Source organism: Canis lupus, chromosome 1 (genome assembly GCF_003254725.2).
Source record: "Canis lupus dingo isolate Sandy chromosome 1, ASM325472v2, whole genome shotgun sequence".
In the NCBI taxonomy this organism is placed as follows: domain Eukaryota; kingdom Metazoa; phylum Chordata; class Mammalia; order Carnivora; family Canidae; genus Canis; species Canis lupus.
The window spans coordinates 28,774,652-28,791,942 of record NC_064243.1 but is presented as its reverse complement, the minus strand read 5'-3'; the positions used below and the strand labels follow the sequence as shown (position 1 = coordinate 28,791,942).

The window sequence follows — 17,291 nt, the reverse complement described above, 5'->3', positions numbered from 1 at the left end:
GCCAGAGCTTAACAAATGGGGCCCCAGGGCCAGGACTTCGGTCAGGGTGTTTTCCTGGCGTGTGGCATCTGTAGAACCCCCACATCTAAAGCACCCCGAGAGGGAGGAACCAGCTCCAGGGAGCCCGAGGCTGAATTCCTGTTCTCCTTGCTCCCAGTCCCCCGCGGCCCCAAGGATCCTGTAGCCATGTCATCGCACGGATTCTTCCTGGCTTCTTGTTGTTGTTGCTGTTGTTTTTTAATAACAGTCCCACCCTTTCCTTTTTTGAGCAGAAGAATCAGTGTGATTGTAAAAACAACATAACAATACTAAGGGCAATTTGGAAAAAAATAGATGTCCAGTAATCCCATAATTTGAACGTATCTATTTGAATATTTGCATACGTCATTCAAATCGTTGTAACTAGGTTAATTTTGTTTCTCTTTCCTGGGATGACTTTATGACTCTTTTGTGGATTAGATTTGGCTCTTAGTGATTATAAGCATATTATTATTTGACTAACTTGCTCTGCTTTTCTTACTTTTCAGCTTATTTTTTTCCAATGCCCCATTCCCTCCCAAGTAGAGGCTTTCAGCTGTAGCCTAGCAGAGGTCTGCAGCCCTGTGAGTGCATTAAGCTCTCTGAGATCTGTGGGAACTGGTACATGTCAGGGATATAGTTTATGAGTAAAAGAATTAAAGTTCTGAGTTTGGTTTTAATTGGAAGGAGCTGCAAGGAAATGAATGACTTGCTTTTAATGGAGATGGAATTGGTAGAGTGTTTTAAGAACTGATAGAAATTCTTGCTAGATCAAAAATATTTCCTATGTGCCTAAAATTTCCATAGTCTGATTTAATGATCTGACTCGTAACTTAGAGTAATCATTACTTTGGATACATTGGCACCACAATTAAATGGTTTACTGCAACTGACATTTGAGAATAAGATTGAAAGTAAGTTTTGAAGTGGAGAGTTGAGAAGCATGGGGCCCCTGGGACCACCAGGGACAGCATGGCTTGCCGAGCATGGGCCCTTGGAATTGCATTGGGGACAAAGGGTAGTGGGGCAGATTGGAAGGGTCCCAAAGGTTGATTCTGCCAATTTCCTACTCTTCAAGTCCTAAACAGAGTTGAACTTATCTGTTCCTCAGCAGCAAAGAGTTGATTCTTATTACTTCCCTTCTACTCTATTGGGTTTTGATTAGATTCTGAACTACCAAGTTAACACAGACTAGTTAAGAGTCTGTAACAAAGCCTTTACTCCATTTTTCATAATTTCTCAGTTGGCAATGACCTAGTAGATTAGTGATGATTAGGGTGTTTATTTGGACTCAGTCATTCATTAAACCTCCAGTTTGGATTTTTCAAAGGCTGTGTGTAGATCTTCTTTTCTTTGTGACTCTGGCAGAGGTGCCAAAAGTATTTATGTTAAACTAAAACTGAAAAAAAAATTAAAACTGAATTCAACTCACCAATTTGTATGCTAGGGATTGAATCTTTCTGTTGATTACAAAGTGGACTGATTTCCAGTTCAAATTTCTGTTCAAGGTCCCCTAAGGAGAAAGAAGAAGACACATTGATAATCTAGAATTTGTTAAAATGAGTGTTGCTAGTTTTAGCGATCTAGTTCAAAGAAGTTATTCTGGGAATTACCGTTCACTGCCTTTTATCATGAGGAACTCCCTAGCACCTGCTTGCTCTGGTAGCTTCCATGAAGATTTAAAAATATGACTGTCAATGACCATTTACAATAGGCTCATTGTAAATAGGTATGCTCTGGAGCTAGAATAAACTTTTGACCAAGATCAATAAAAGCAAGGATACAAGTAATGAACAATTTCCTACATGAAATGGAAGTTCTGGCTTTAAATTACAGATTAAGAGAACTGATTTTGTTCTCTTTGTGCTCCCCCTGCCTTTCACTCTGCCTGAGCCTGGTCTGGTTTCCTCTGGACAACCAGGAATAGTAAGTAGGGAGGAAGTGGGGGTGAGGTGCTAGAAAATCTCACTTGAGGAACATCTCCATCTGTAGCTATAGTATTGAGCAGAAATAAAGGTTATTACCTTTAATCTGACTTGGCTGCACCTCATGTAACTAAAGTTTAAAAAAAGTATAAAAGTCGGGAAAATATTTCTCTTTGATGCCTTTGCCAGCTAGAAGAGCAAAGAAGAAATGTACCATGTAAAGCTTTATCAGAATATATTGTCGTTCCTTCAGGGGTGAAAAATTATGGGTAAATTTTGCATTGGGACAAACAGTCTGATTAATCAGTAGAGAAGCTGGTGCTCAGAAACATTAGTTAAGTTCACAGTTGTGAATATATACCTCTCAACTAGAGGAGATATAAATATAACATTTATATGGTGCTTAGTGTGTGCCAGGGACTAGTCTAAGCATTTTACATATGTTAATTAATTTCCTCCCCATAACATCTTCATTGTAAAACCCATTTTACAGATGAAGAAATTGAGATGAAGGGAAGGTAAATATTTTGACCCAAGTTGTCACACTGCTAGTAAAGGGGGGGAGCCTGGATTCCAACCTACAAAGTCCAGCTCCAAAGTGTCTGCACTTAACAGCTGAGCTAGAACCTATGAGATGCTACCCTCTGTCATTTGCTTTAAGCCTGTAGCCACGCCTCCTGTGGTCCCTTGGACCCTTGGACCCTGGTTTATTCTTAAGACTGAGGTGAGGACATCAGTCCAGCTTAACCTGAGGAATTCAGAGAAGCCAGACGATGATAGCTTTCTGAGAACAGGGCATGACAACATTTAATATTAAAATGAGTTCTAATATTAAAATGAGTTTTACTTCTTACCTCCATAATTCTGTTAATTGTGATTTTTCAGTGAGGCTTGACACTTTGGAGGAATTGTCTTTGATTTCTTCCTTCCCTTTAGCCTCCATATTGAGGCATCAAATCCTGTTTATTCCTCTCTTGGAGTGTCTTTTATCCCCTACTAACACTCTGCCTGACTCCATTCTAGCTTATTAATAACTCACTTTTAGTGTTTGCTTCTTAGCTAGTTTTCTTCCTTCAGTATTTCTTCTACTTCAATTATATATGCTGCCTCAATTGCACTTTCTAAGATGACTGTCATTGTCATGTTCTCTACTTGAGCCTGGTTGGTGTACAAATCCACAAATCCTCCATTCTCACTTTCTATGGTCCAGGCTGCTCTCTGAAGTAGGTCCCCATTTCAATGCCTTTGTCCATTTCTACTCTTCCCTTTGCAGACCAGCAGGGTCCAACAGGACTCTGCAATGATGGAAATGTTCTCTGTACTGCCAACCATAGTAGCTTTTTGCAATATGATCAATAAAATTGAGGAACTAAAATTTAAATTTAATTATATTTAATTATTTAAAATTTAACTAGTCACATGTGCTTCATGGCTATCCTATTGGAAAATATAAGACACTGCACATCTTCCAACTCATTCAGTTCAGATTCTATGTCCTCAGCACCAGATCTTCTTCTGTGACCTCCACCATGAAAGGTCATCCAATTAAATCATTTATTCATTTACTTATGCAACACATACTTATAAAGCACTGTACATTTCCGATTCTTTGTTGAATCAATGTAGAGAATACAAAAAGGAAATTTGCATTGTTTTGCTCCTCCAGGAAATTTACTGCCTAGTAAATTTTGAGGTTATTTTTTTTAAAGATTCCATTTTTATTTATTCATGAGAGAGATACAGAGAGAAGCAGAGACATAGGCAGAGGGAGAAGCAGGCTCCCCGTGGGAAACCCAATGTGGGACTTGATCCCAGGATCCTGGGACCACGATCTGAGCCAAAGGCAGATGTTCAACCACTGAGCCCCTCAGGCGTCCCTATTATGAGGTTATGAAATGATACTTCTTTTTATCTTTCACAACCCCCCCCCCCCAACCCATGGGCCTTTGTACACAGGAAAATTAACAGTTTTGCTAAAGTTTAGACAAGGCTGGAAGCAGATGTTCAATAAAATTTTTGGGAATCTTGATTGATTGAGAAGATATCAATTGGTGGTTACAACAGGACAGAGATTCTAATTCCTTAAAACAAGGAGGGGAGGGAGTTGGATGATGTTCAGAATCATAATTTATGTCCCAGAATTTAATGCTATTTTCCTAATTCATGGGATGTCATCTTCCTTTCTCCCTAAGTCTTCACCCTTAATTTTAAAGGTTTTCCTTTGCTCAGCAACATGAATCATTAAAGATACTTTGGCTAGGACTATGAGCAGTCTTTGGAAACCCATATCCTAAACTGAAAGCCCGAACAAGATGAACCAAAATCATACAAATTGTGCTTATAAAATTAAAAATAATTAATTCAGTAGAGAGGATAGGCAGTTTGACCAGTCCAGTCTTTCTTTCTCCTTTTAAACAGACAGAACTTCTGCTCAACCATAACGCTATTAAATAAAAAGGACTTGACATACCCTCTCTGTATTCCTTTCTCTGCCAGGAGACATGCCAGGGCAAAGTGCATGGAGGCTCACGTTTTGTGGTCAGAGTTACATATGTTCTAGGTTGTTCTGTCTTATAATGGAGCACGTGCAAGTATTGTTAGGACAACAGCCAGTTTTGGTAAAGAGATCTTATGGATTCCCTTTCTTGGGTGATCCTATTCACTCCATGTAGTTGATAACTTCAATTCGCCAGCTCCGTGGGCCTTTCTATCTGCCCATGTGACACAGCCCCGGCCTCAAGTGGCTCATAATTCAAATAGAATGTTAAGAAAAGGAAAGGGTTAAATTGCAATCAGTGCCAAGAGGAGCACATGGTTGAGTCAAAACCAAGAGGGACAGAGTAGAATCTCTTTTCTGTCCCATCGTTTGATTTCCAAGCACGAGGATCTTAGCCTTTCTCTCATGCTGCTATTTCAATATTTTCTAGATCACAAAGAAAATACTTATCTGATCTAAGCCTCCTGTCCCAATTTCATCATATTTCCTTTTGTTTTCTCTCGGTGGAGATTTTATATCATGGGCAATAAGAACTGATCTTTTGACTTCTAACCACTCACACTCAACTGAAGTGAAGTCATATAGAGCTATGGGCACTCTGTGAGCACTTTTGCTCCGAGCAATAGAGAGGGTGAGCAGATCCTTCTGGCCCTACATGAACCCAATCATGCTTTGTCTTCTGTCTTTGGGACCATCTATCTCGATGTCACTGACACATCTTTCGATGGAAGCTTCTCCAAAAAGGCTCACTGTTGCGATTTGACCTCCTCACAGAGCTGGTATGTGGGACACTTTGGGCTTTATTTTGTCCTTAGACTCTCAAACCTGATCCTGTCACTAACATCAGGGCACTGTTGTGCCTGCACAAACATCCTGAGCATTGAAACCAGGCCTGAAGAAACAAGGCTATGTTTAAAGGCCCATATCCCACCCAGCATCAAGATCCTGTTCACTCATTCATAGCCTTATTTCTGAATGAAGTTAATCTCTTAAAAATTATACCCTCACTGGGGTCCATTTCTCTTCTCACTGAATATGTTTGAGAGGATGAGCTCAATTCTTGGTCAGCTGTGCTCTGTTTCATTATTCACTTTATTTAAGAAAGCCAGGGGAAGAAATATGGGAGGAGTCTAAGGCCCATCAGAGCAGAAAACATTGACCTCAAATAGCATTTAGCCTTTAGGCTGCATTAAACTCATTAAAATGAAAGAGTACAAATCGAGCTGTCCCTCACATTCTTATATCCACAGAGGGAAGCCATTAAAAAATTTTATGCGCGCACACACACACACACACACACACATTTATCTCCCACTTTTGCTCATTACTACCTGTTTTCAGAGTAAGACAGTGTTATTTATTTTTAAATAATTTCCAGAAAAGGGCTGGCTGGTTTGTAAGAGAGTTAAAGAGAAAGGTTAGGATAATAAGAGTTGATGAAAGAACAAATGTCACCCTAGATTAGCCATTTCCTGTTTGTTTAGGATAAATGCCTAACAGGAAGAGGGGCAGTGAAAACTCAGCTGTCAGATCACTACTAACCTTGCCTGTAGAATTCTTCACAGACCCTTTCACTCCACTGCTTGCTCATCTCCCAAATTCTACAAGGATTGCAAATGTCAGCGCACTTCAAGGCAATCTGAGAAAGACAGGGAGGGGAGAGATGATCAGAGGACGATCCTTCAGCAGCAAATGCCCCCTCAGCTCCCAAGGCTGTCATCCCACCCGCCAGTCGCCTCATGGTACCAAGCCCGCATTGACAGAGCGCCTCTGCAGGAAACAGCCCTTACTCACCACTGCACAAAACCTTCATTCAGAATTCCCACTTTATAGCTTTGAGAAGGAGTGAAGAGCCACCGTCCAAGGACACACAGCTTCCTGGAGGAGGCTTGCGGTGGGCAGGCCAAGGAAAGCCGTGGCCTGGCTCCTTCCATCGCTCCACCCCTGGTGGGCAGGGAAGCCGCAGGGCCCCAGCCAGGCTCAAGTGAGATCACTTGGACCTCACTCACAGTGGCCACATTGACAGACTCTGGATATCACTTCAGTCATGTGTGTGCTCTCGTGCCTGTGTCTGAGCAGAAGCAAGCTCAGACCACCAGCCAGGGAGCTAAGTCACACCAAATCTTGGGGTGTGTTGTTCACAAGGCAAATTGAAAGCTTCCCTCCTGCTGTCCTGAGTGTGGGATGCCAGCTTTTGTTAATAGTGCTGACTCTTAGAGGGTGACCTTGAATTCCCAGAAAAGTAGATTCTCTCCCTTAACCACCAACTGCTGTGATTGGCTCCTGGTACTGGGCCCCACCTACTACCAGCCTTGTCTGTTTGTTTTGATCCCTGTTCTTTGGCATCACAGAATCACTGGCAGTGCTAGCATCTGGGAAAGCCCCAATCATATTAAGTTACAAATGTCATTGTTTCTTGACTTCCTGGTTGATGGAGATGCCAGTACGTGTTGGAGTGGGTAAGGGGCAGAAGTCCCCTCCAGGCTCTGCCCGTCGGGAATTCATTGGCCTCAGTGAACTTTCCTTCTGAAATTCAAATGTTTGGGCCAATTCTTTCAGCCTCTCCTAATTTGGCTGGAGTCATGAAAACCAGATACCTGGATCTCTGTGGCACTCAGAGACTAGAAGACTAGTTTGGGAAAAAAGAAGGAGCGAGACATATGGTGCTACAGCTGGGAGGGAGGAATTTCCTAGGAAGAATGGAGCACTCTGGGCAGCTACAGAGGGCACCATGAAAGCATGGAACACAAAACACTGTTGCTCTATCTAGATGAATCCAGGGTCCATCCATCCAGTCTTTTGTGCCAAAAGGAAAGAAAAAAAGACAAGACAAGATACAAGATTGAGAAAAAGGCTCTGGTTTGGACATCAGGTCAGACTCCCACTTCTGAGGTTCACTCGTCCTCTTGTTCTCATGTTCCAAGGGGCTTCTTGCCGTGCAATGAAGCAGAAAGAGTTGCGCCCGATACGATTCAGTTCATTCAATTAAGCTTAACAGAACTTACTGATTGGCGTCGAAAATTGGTAAGATGAGATAAACATGCTGGTAAGCATATGAGTTCAGGAGTAAAAGAAAGTAAAGCAGGGTTCGATTAAATAGGTTTTACACGAAGGAAGGTTACTTGTTTTTCAATTTTGTTCCTACTCTGGTTAACATCATCTAATTTTGTGTCCCAGAAACAGTATTTCTAAAGTCGCCCAGGTATCACAGTGATCACTTTTATTATATCAAACCATAGACGGTGGTAGATTCTTACCACATACAATTGCCCAGTGGGGCAACTTTGTGGTAAAGCAGCTACCAGACAAGGAAAGGTGATACATCAGGAACATAATAACACAAAACTCCCATTTTGCTTACTTGGAAACCATGGAAAAATTTCATGTGTCTCAGAGCTTTTGATAAATTAGGCCATGGCTCTAACTTTTACCATGGGGATACTCCTTTTCACGTGTGCTAAAATGACTGGTCATGCCCCTAAGAATTTTTTACTCAGCGAAGATGGCACCTCTGTAGTGGCTGTTGATTACCTGAAGCATAAAGTGCCTGTCGTGTACATCCTCCAGTCTTAAATCTTTATTGTGGAGGTGAGTTTTCAATCTGGTCAAAAATTCATTCTGCCTGTTGATGTCTGTTGCCAAGATCAAGGAGCCCAGCTGCTGTTCAATATCCTGTCTGCATCCACAAGAGGGAAAGAGAAAACACACACACAAAGCAAATCCTTTTGAGGAGGGTGATTGCTTCTGCCACCATCAAGTAGCTTGTAATCTCATCTCTGCCTTTGATTCTGTTTGTTTCACAGAGTCTTGTCCCTCTGAGCCCAAGGAGGAGTCTCTCACCCACTATTACTTCTGTCTTTGGACAGGAGGTGTGCTAATAACTGTACGGTGTGATTGAAGCCTTAGGTGTACAAAATGGTGATAGTTTATACGTTTCCATGGTAACTTTGGGTTTAAAAACTGAAAATCAACTAGAAATGCATGCTTTCGGTGGGATGCAATAAGACTGATAGAATCACAGGAGTTTGGGTTGTGCTTTTAAAGAGTTGAAACCAGCTCAAACATTCAGATTGGCATAGGAAGAGAAAGGGCATAGTGACAGTAATAATAAGGAAGACAATATAGTGACTGATCCTACGGCATGGAAAGATCCACCAATGGAACAAAACAGGTCGGAGACAGATACTGGAACTTAAAAAAGAATAATGGGTAATGAAGGCTCCATTAAAAACCAGTGCACAAGCAATATATTACTTGACAAATGGAATAGGGCAGGTGAGATATTTTGGAAAAATAAGCAAACTAGAGCTTTACCTCACACATAGAAAGTAATCGGTAGAAAAGATCTATAACTATTTTGAAAATTAATCTTTAAAAATTAAATATACTTAGGTTGGTATATAGCATCTTCTGCAGATAGCAGTCTATATGAAGTTGATGGTTGCTTGGGTATGGACCTATTCTTTACTCCTTTGCTCCCCACATTTTAGGTATATGGTGTCATACTTTCTACCTTTTTATTCTGTAGAGTGCATAGAGCACACAGAGTTTAATGAATAGGCATAAAGTAAATATTTGTAGTCCCCAGCCAGGTTGAGAACACGAATGTACAGGCAGCTAGCTGAGTGCAAGCGCTGACCCCTGCACCGTCCCCCCATCCATTTTCATATTATTGCATAACAATTATTCTTCCTACAAAAGCGATTTATAATGCTGCATCCCACAAAGACGTAACAAACATGGCATTTTTCTTTGGAATCCATAGGGATGAGTAGGCAATCTCAGGATATGAAGATAACTGAGCAACCAGCAGGATTAAGGCAGTATTACAGAGACAAATCCGGTCCTGAGTCCTTCCTTTCTTTTGTCCTTTAGGTCTCCTCTCTCTCCTTCTTTCCCTTCTTTTCTTTCTTTCTTTAGCTGTCCCTGTCACTTAGCCTCCTCCTTTCTTCTCCTTCTTACTTGATTTCTTACTCGAGTTTTTAGTTCTTCTGTATTTAGTTCTTTTGCTCTTTGCAACAGTCCTAGCAAAAGGCATGGGTTTTTAATCCACGCATGATGATTGGTTTTATTGCATTCTAAGAGGTAAAAACGCTATCAGAACTGAAATTCTTCCTGCAGATGTCACATTACTCTGGGTGCTTGGAAACAGCACCAGATAGTATCACAGGGCCAGGAATAAATGTAGGAGCCCAGGGCATACTGCCTCTTCTGTGGAGATGCAACTTAGCACTTGACTTTAACTGATGCACCCTTCAGAAAGAAGGTGCAGGGATCTATCTATCTACTCTCCTCTAGCTATCTTGGGTTCTGCGCATTTAATTGAACTCAAAATTAGTGGTGGCCTTGGAAGATGTTACAGCAGTTAACGAGGGGCCATGTGGAAAATGGGGTACTGGCCTTGGATTTAATAGGACTTGGCCTAAATCCCTGGGGTAACGAACAGTGGACCAGGAAACTAGTATTTCCCCTTCTGTTTAAAATGCAAGAGACATAGATATATTAATGGCCAAAGAAAGGCTGGGGCCAATTCAGTTACTTAACAAAAGACATTTCAGAAAAGAATTTCTGACTTTTACTTTTGCTAAGAGTGGCCATTACAAAACAAACTTTATTGAACTAGTCTTAAATCTAGCTTGAGATCTCCTGTGTTCCTTCTTGATAAATATTTATTATTTGGAGCTTCATGGAAGGACAATGTTGCTAACATAAAAGACAGGAATTTGACAAAGCAGAGCATTGATGCTGAAGAGTGTGAAAGCTGAGAGCTGTTTATTATCCTTCTTTCTGATGTTAGGCCACAGACGACTATCCAAGGGCCTTTCACAGCTCACAGAGAGATTCAGATTCTGGGTTGCGGTAACTGACACTGAATCTCCTCTGATCGACAAGCAGGCGCAGGCCGGAAGCCCAGCCGGCTGGCTCCCTGCCATTAACCCTGGGGTCTCGAGCATGCCCTAGAGAAAGTGGCTTATCTCTAACGCGTGGACTTTAGTACGTTTCATCTCTGCACCACTTACGTCATTTCCTTTGGCAAGTGAGCAAGAAGCCTTGATTCTCGAAGCATGCCGATTGTAGATCGCCAGTGGTGATTCTCCAGCACAGACATATTCTAGAAAAAAAGAAAATTAAAGCTATAAATGAGAGTGAAGTCAGAGTCTGATCTTCCACACCGAACACAGTTTCACTGAGGCCATTATTTTCCCTCCAGCCAGTTTATAGCTGGTGACAAAGATGCAGATGAGAAAAATACAAGACAACCACAGGCTTATAATGGTGGTGGGAGGTGGGACAGTGTCAGGGCTGGTGCTTGCTGACCCTGGTGGGTCATTCTTTCCGGCCACCATCCCCATTTTTGGTAGCTCAGTCGGGTAGCACTCACTGCAGGAGAAAAAAGTGAAGCAGGTAAGAATAGGTAGTAATGGATACCATGCAGCTATATGGATAACATAATCGAAGATTATACTACTTTACTGAACCGAGGCAGGCCTCTGATCTACTGCACTCACTGCTGTTTCTCAATGCTGGTAAGAACCTTCTGTGTCTGAACCAGTCAGGCAGCTGGTGCATATTCAGATTCCTGAGTCCCAGTCAATACAGTTTTGATTTGGTAGGTTTGTGGTAAGTAATTTTTGTTAACTGTAATTTGAGAACCACTGTCATGGAAGCGGCTTTATCAATAACCTAATCAGTATATTGCAGTTAGCCTTTGAGGTATGAGTTTCTTTTCTTTCTTCAAGATTTTATTTATTTATTTGAGAGAGAGTGAGTGAGTGAGAGAGAGAACACAAACTGGGGGAGAGGCAGAGGGAGAGGGAGAAGTAGACTCTCCACTGAGCAGGGAACCTGACATGGGACTTGATCTCAGTACTCTGGGATCATGACCCAAGCTGAAGGCAGACGCTAAACTGACTGAGTGACCCAGGCACCCCTAGGCATGAGTTTCAATCCACAGTTACTTCCTTATTCAGTGATCTTGATATTTCTTCCTTCATGGGAACCTCTACCATGTTCCATCTCTCCTTTGACTTTATTGTTATCTTAAATATGCTGCTCATGTACACATTAGCTAACTGTTTAAATGACAATTACTTCTTACAATTCATTGTGTTTTATTCTAACTAGCAAGCATTATGACCTTGCCACTGACTCGATGGCTATAGAATTGAACGCTTCTAGTCCCCAGGAAATATTTTTGCTTTTTTTTCTTATTTATTTATTCTCCATTTTGTTTCAAATGGGGTTATAAACTTCCACAAAATATAGGAAGATAGCATTTGTTAAAAATGATAGGGTATTATATGATTCTGCTTATGAGGTACAGAGCAGTCAAATTCATAGAGACAGAAAGAAGAGTGGTTGCCAGGGGCTGGGGGAATAGGGAATTATTATGTAATGAGCACAAAGTTTCAGTTTTGCAAGATGAAGAGTTCTAGAGATGGTCAGTGGCGATGTACTTAATACCATTGAATTGTACACTTAAAAATGGTTAAGAGAGTGAACTTTTATATTATGTTCATTTTGTCACAATTTAAACAAAAACTGAGAGGAAAGAAGCAAGGAATATAGAGACTAAATGGAACCAGGAGAGAGATTGGAAACTATTCCTTCATTGTGTTCCCAATGCCCTACTGTAACATGCAATGCTCTTCTTCAGCAGATGGGAGCAGAGAACCCCCCTCCCCCTGCCCCATGAGTGATATAGTCTAGGGTCATTAGGAAAAAGCAAGTTCAAGAAAACCTCAACTGTTCTTGGTTTTAAAACCAGATAATGATTTCCCTCCAAGACTTTGTAGAATGAGTTTCACAGGCAGCATCTTGTATAGACTGCTTTGTTGCTCTTCATTTCTCTCCTTGCCAAGGAATTATTTATTCTTTATTCACCACTTGACCATGCTTGAACTGGTGATGAGATTTGGTGACTTTTATCAACTAGTCTGTTATCTCCTTTTGGGCATGAGCCATACACAACAAAAGAGAATGTTTATTAGAAATAACATGCCAGACTAATTTGTTTTGATTGTAAAGATTTATGAGAGTAGAGAGTGATAGGTTAGTGTGATATAACAGATGTCCTATACTGTCATGACATTTAATCCAGTTGCTCACAAGCCTTCACTTACAAGATTCATTCCTGCAGATGTGGACATGAAAAAGTTTTTCAAGGGGCCAGAAAATTGTAACAAGACCTAATGATAAATGACACCATATCCCTGTTGAGTAGGACAAAAGTGTCTGGAGGATTGCCTTAAGCATTGTTACTCATGCCAGCCTGATTTTACACCTTCATTAATAATCTTCCTGAAGACAGGATAAAAGGATACTTGGGAAATTTGCTGGTGAAACCATATTTGGAGTTGAGCTCTGGGAAAGGAAACTGAGTGAGCCTGGAAGCTGGCACAGGATAAAAGACAATAGAACACATGATTACAAACACAAATTTTCATCGAGCAGTCATTATAAATAAAAGTATATTTTGGCCAGAACTGTGTTGAAAGTAGGGGTAGTTCTAGAGATTCCAGAGAATAAGAGAAGGAAGGCAGAGGGGATGAACATTTATGAAGCACCTACTCTGTGCCAGGCATTTACATGATCTCATTCAATCCTCACATAACTCTCTACTATTTTTATCATTAACTCACAGATACTACAATCTCAGGTTTCTCTGCAGGGCCACACAGTTAGTGAGTGGTTAAGGGAGGCCTTAAGCCCAAGCCTGCCAGTTCTCAAGGCCGAAGCTTTGCACACACCCCTTGCTGCCTCCTAAGAATTTCCTCTGTGTGGCCACATCCAAGCATTCAGAAGCTTGACATTTATAAACTGATGAATGCCTGCAATTATGCTTAATTTTCCAAAAATTACCTGTAAGTTGCTGCTTTAAAAGTCTATAGTTGATTGTTTTAATGAGATGTTAGTTTCTAACCCCACATTGGAATCTTTGCATTTACCGTTAAATTTGGTTTCACTGCAAAAAATCCTGTAGTTGGAATGTTGAGAGTTGAGTAGATTTAAGTTGTATTGAGGAAGAATTAATCTCTCAGCCACTTTTAGCCTGCAAATCTGATGAGACCTATTCTTCTAGCATGGCGTCACTTATGCCCATCCTTTCCTTTCACTGAAGTGAACCTATTTCAGTGCTTTTTTATCCTTAATTCAAACCTCTTTCAATCCATCCTTCCTACAGTGGCCAGAATGGGACTTGTTCACTAGACTTTTTTTTTTTTTTTTAACCATCTCGTCAAATCATTGGTTGAAATATAAACTAATATTTTTTGAGCACCTACTAATATACCAGGTGCTATGATGAAAGACTAATAAGACAAAATTGCTGCCCTTAATTCAAGGAGTTCACCTAACTTCAGTATGATTATGCCATCTGTTTTCTCTCATGCCCTGCTCCAAACTCTACATGAATTCTTTATCAGATAAATTAACCCTAACTCTTTAACTCAGCATTCAATGCTCTCAGAAAATTGTCTCAACTGGCATCCCGTTCCTACACATTTGAGACAAATGAATATCATTATCTCTCCTTTCCTATAAAGTTCTTATAGTCCAAATAAATGATGCCACATTGATAAGAGGGTAACATATTACTGACATAATTATGAAATTATTAATATATGATTGTCTTTTCAGTGTTTTTTAAAAAGATTTTTAATTTATTTATTCATAAAGACACATAGAACAAGAGAGAGAGGCAGAGGGAGAAGCAGGCTCCATGCAGGGAGCCCAATGTGGGACTCAATCCCAGGACTCCAGGATCACACCCCAGGCTACAGGCGGTGCTAAACCGCTGCACCACTGGGGCTGCCCTCTTTTCAGTGTTCTTTTGTTAGTTTCATGTCTTTCAAGGTGGCTTAGAATCCTCAAACACCAATTTCTCTGTGTTTACTTATCAATATCACCTGTCTTTCAAAGTCCACTTCAAATACTCCATCCACAACGCCACTGGAATCATTCCAGTAAGAGGCAAACTTGGTTTGCTCTGAGTACTGTAGCTCTTTTTTTGGGCATTCTTCAAGTCCTGAGTCCTTAAGATTCAGTGCCATTGAGGTATATTAAAGTTATTCATGTACTTACCAGATTATATGCTACATGTGAGTAGAAAACCTGTCTTGTTCCTTTTGTAGCTACTCCACTCTGAGCCTTGCACAGAGAAAGTGCTTTCTATTAATTTGCAAAATAAGTTGCTGAACAAATTATTTGATTTCATTTAACAAATATAAGGAGCACTTACTATGTTCTAGGCACTGAATATATCAACAAACAAAACAGACAAGGAACTAGTGGTGGCAGGGCTGGGGAGGGACAGATAAAAAATAATAAACAGAATAAAAACTTTAATTCTGAAAAAATGCATCCATCATCCACAGTCAATGCATGGAAAGAAGAAAAAAATAGAGCAGAATAGTGGGAATTTGAGAGATTTTGGAAGTGGGGCTGCTAAGGTAATTGGGTAAGATTTAAACAAAGGCTTGGAGGTAGAAGGGAGTGTGAAAGGGGAAGTATTAGGATAAGAAGTTGGACAGACAATGAGAGACCAGATCATGTATGGCCTTCTGGCCATTATAAAGATTTTGATTCTACTCAGAGAAATAAGGAGCCACTGCAGGAGTTTGGGAGGAAGGAAATAAGACTCAAATAAGATAACTTAGGCTGCTATGTTGAAAGTGAACTTTGGTTGGGAGTAAGTGTAGAAGCAGGTGTAGCAGGCCATTTGGGGGTAAAAGCAGTCATCCAGGCAATAGCTAATGGAGGCTTGGATAGCGGAGGTAGAAGTGGTGGGAATGGGCAACCTGGATCTATAAGGATGACTGCAATGTTTTTGGCCTGAGCACCTGGAAGGGCAGGCTGCAGGTGGAACGGGTTTACAGGAGCTCAGTTTGGACATGTTGAGTTCGAGATATCTGTTGGACACATGGACATCATAGTGGAGATATCAAATAGCCAAATAACAACAACAAAAGGAAAATAAAATAGTCGCATGAGTGTTGTAGTAATCACAGACTGGAAAGAGGATGTTACATAAAAGGAAAGACCACGTGAATTAATCATTCTGGTGGTCTCCGCTGTAAAAAACGTAAGGTGTAGCAGAGACTCCTGGGTGTTCATCCCCTCAATCTGTTTTCCGTTTCTCCTTATCCATAGAGCGTCAGTTTTTAGATGGTCTCATGGCTGTCTCAAAGAGAACATTTTCCAGCCTCCTTTATAGTTAGGTGGGATCAGTTGGCTAAATTCTGACTCATTAAATAAATATAAGCAGAAATATTGTGTGGGATTTCTTGGAAGCCTGTTTAAAGGGAACCGACTTCTCTGACAAAGGCCTCTTTTGTTGTTTCCCATTCTTCCCTCTTACTGCTTGGAATGCAGGAGGAATAGCTAGAGCTCCGGCAGCCATCTTGGCCAATGAGGACAAGTGTCACACCCTAGTGATGGCGGCTGCTAGAACTAAAGGGATCTTTGGTCCTCTCATTCTTAATTCTGTGAGGCACCTGTGCCTGCTCTGAACTACCAATCTCCAGACTTCTTTGATGGAGAATAGAGATAAACTTCTGTACTTCAGTCGCTAATACACCAAGTAATTTTTTAAAAAAGATTTTATTTATTTATTCATGAGAAACACACAGAGAGAGGCAGAGACACAGGCAGAGGGAGAAGCAGGCTCCACGCATGGAGCCCAATGTGGGACTCGATCCCAGGACCCTAGGATCACGCCCTGAGCCAAAAGTAGACACTCAACTGCTGAGTTGGCGTCCTGACACCAAGTAATTTAAAGTTAGTTTATTGTCTTCCATATCACCTTGGAAAAGTTAATGAAAGACCTTTTCAATGTTTTGATCTGAATAATTTATTCTTTGAGTTAGAATTTTAAATTGATTCTTTTTCTTCTAGAACTTATATTCCCATTCTATTTCCCCAAAGAATTTGATTTTATGTATTTTTGTGTGTGAAATTCTCTTATTGTCATCTTATCATGTTTCTCTGCAACCAAAATAAGTCCACAAATTGAAATTTTAATTTGTATTTTGTATTTGTATTTGTGTATTTAATTTAACAAATATTTCTAACATCGGGCTCTGAGTAGTAAATATTTTCCCAGCCGAGCTTACAATGCAATTATTATTAGTAATAACTGATCAAAATACATGTAAATTGCAAACTTGGAAAAAAAATCGTGCTTAAGAATAAATATTTTCTGGCAATACATCTATTTATGTGTTGGCTGGGAAAGTTATAATATCTCAATTATAGGAGACTTTCTTTAATATTTTTAGTTGCTCCTTTGTGGACAACATGCAATATTGGTAGAGTTGAGGTCATATGAAGTCTACAGAATGGGTAAGAGATATGTTCTTCTTTTGCAAAGTGAGAATAAGAGAAACATAGAACTGGCTTGACTGCCCTGCAAGCACATTCCAGGCAGGTTGGTTTAAGGACCTCAAAATGGATTCTGTTAGCACTATTCCTGCCTGTGTACCCCATGGAAAATCTTCATGTATCCCCATGGGCGCTCAGGCCTAGTCTGAAAACTCCTGCCATACATGATGGCTATTGAGAACAGGGAGCATATCTTATTTATCTTTGTGCCCCAGGATATATAAGTGTCACTTAAACAAGTAAATATTAGTTGAATGGATACTGGCTAATTAATTTCTGAATCCTAAAATTTCAGTAGCTTAAATAACTGTAAAAAGAAAAGAGTTCCGTTAATTTTTTTTGGCATATCCAAAGGAAGCCAGACTTGGGGTCTTCTTTTGGGAAATCCTTAGATTTAGGTGGAAGCCAAAGAGATTTTTAAAATTATTACAGTGATGGGCTCTTTCCCACTACTCATTTGCAGATAGCCA

General features: G+C 40.5%; 1 protein-coding gene across 3 annotated transcripts in view; it reads right to left on the bottom strand.

Moving 5' to 3' along the window:
- PDE7B (phosphodiesterase 7B) overlaps window positions 1-17,291 on the bottom strand; it is a 309,365-nt gene that overhangs the window by 8,274 nt on the left and 283,800 nt on the right. For all 3 annotated transcript variants that reach the window (XM_025422364.3, XM_025422365.3, XM_025422366.3), the window contains 4 exons: window positions 10,461-10,552; window positions 7,972-8,116; window positions 5,983-6,079; window positions 1,451-1,531 (listed from right to left, as the gene is read on the bottom strand). In XM_025422364.3, coding sequence (XP_025278149.1) covers window positions 1,451-1,531; window positions 5,983-6,079; window positions 7,972-8,116; window positions 10,461-10,552 — 415 coding nt within the window. The remainder of the gene's footprint in view (window positions 1-1,450; window positions 1,532-5,982; window positions 6,080-7,971; window positions 8,117-10,460; window positions 10,553-17,291) is intronic.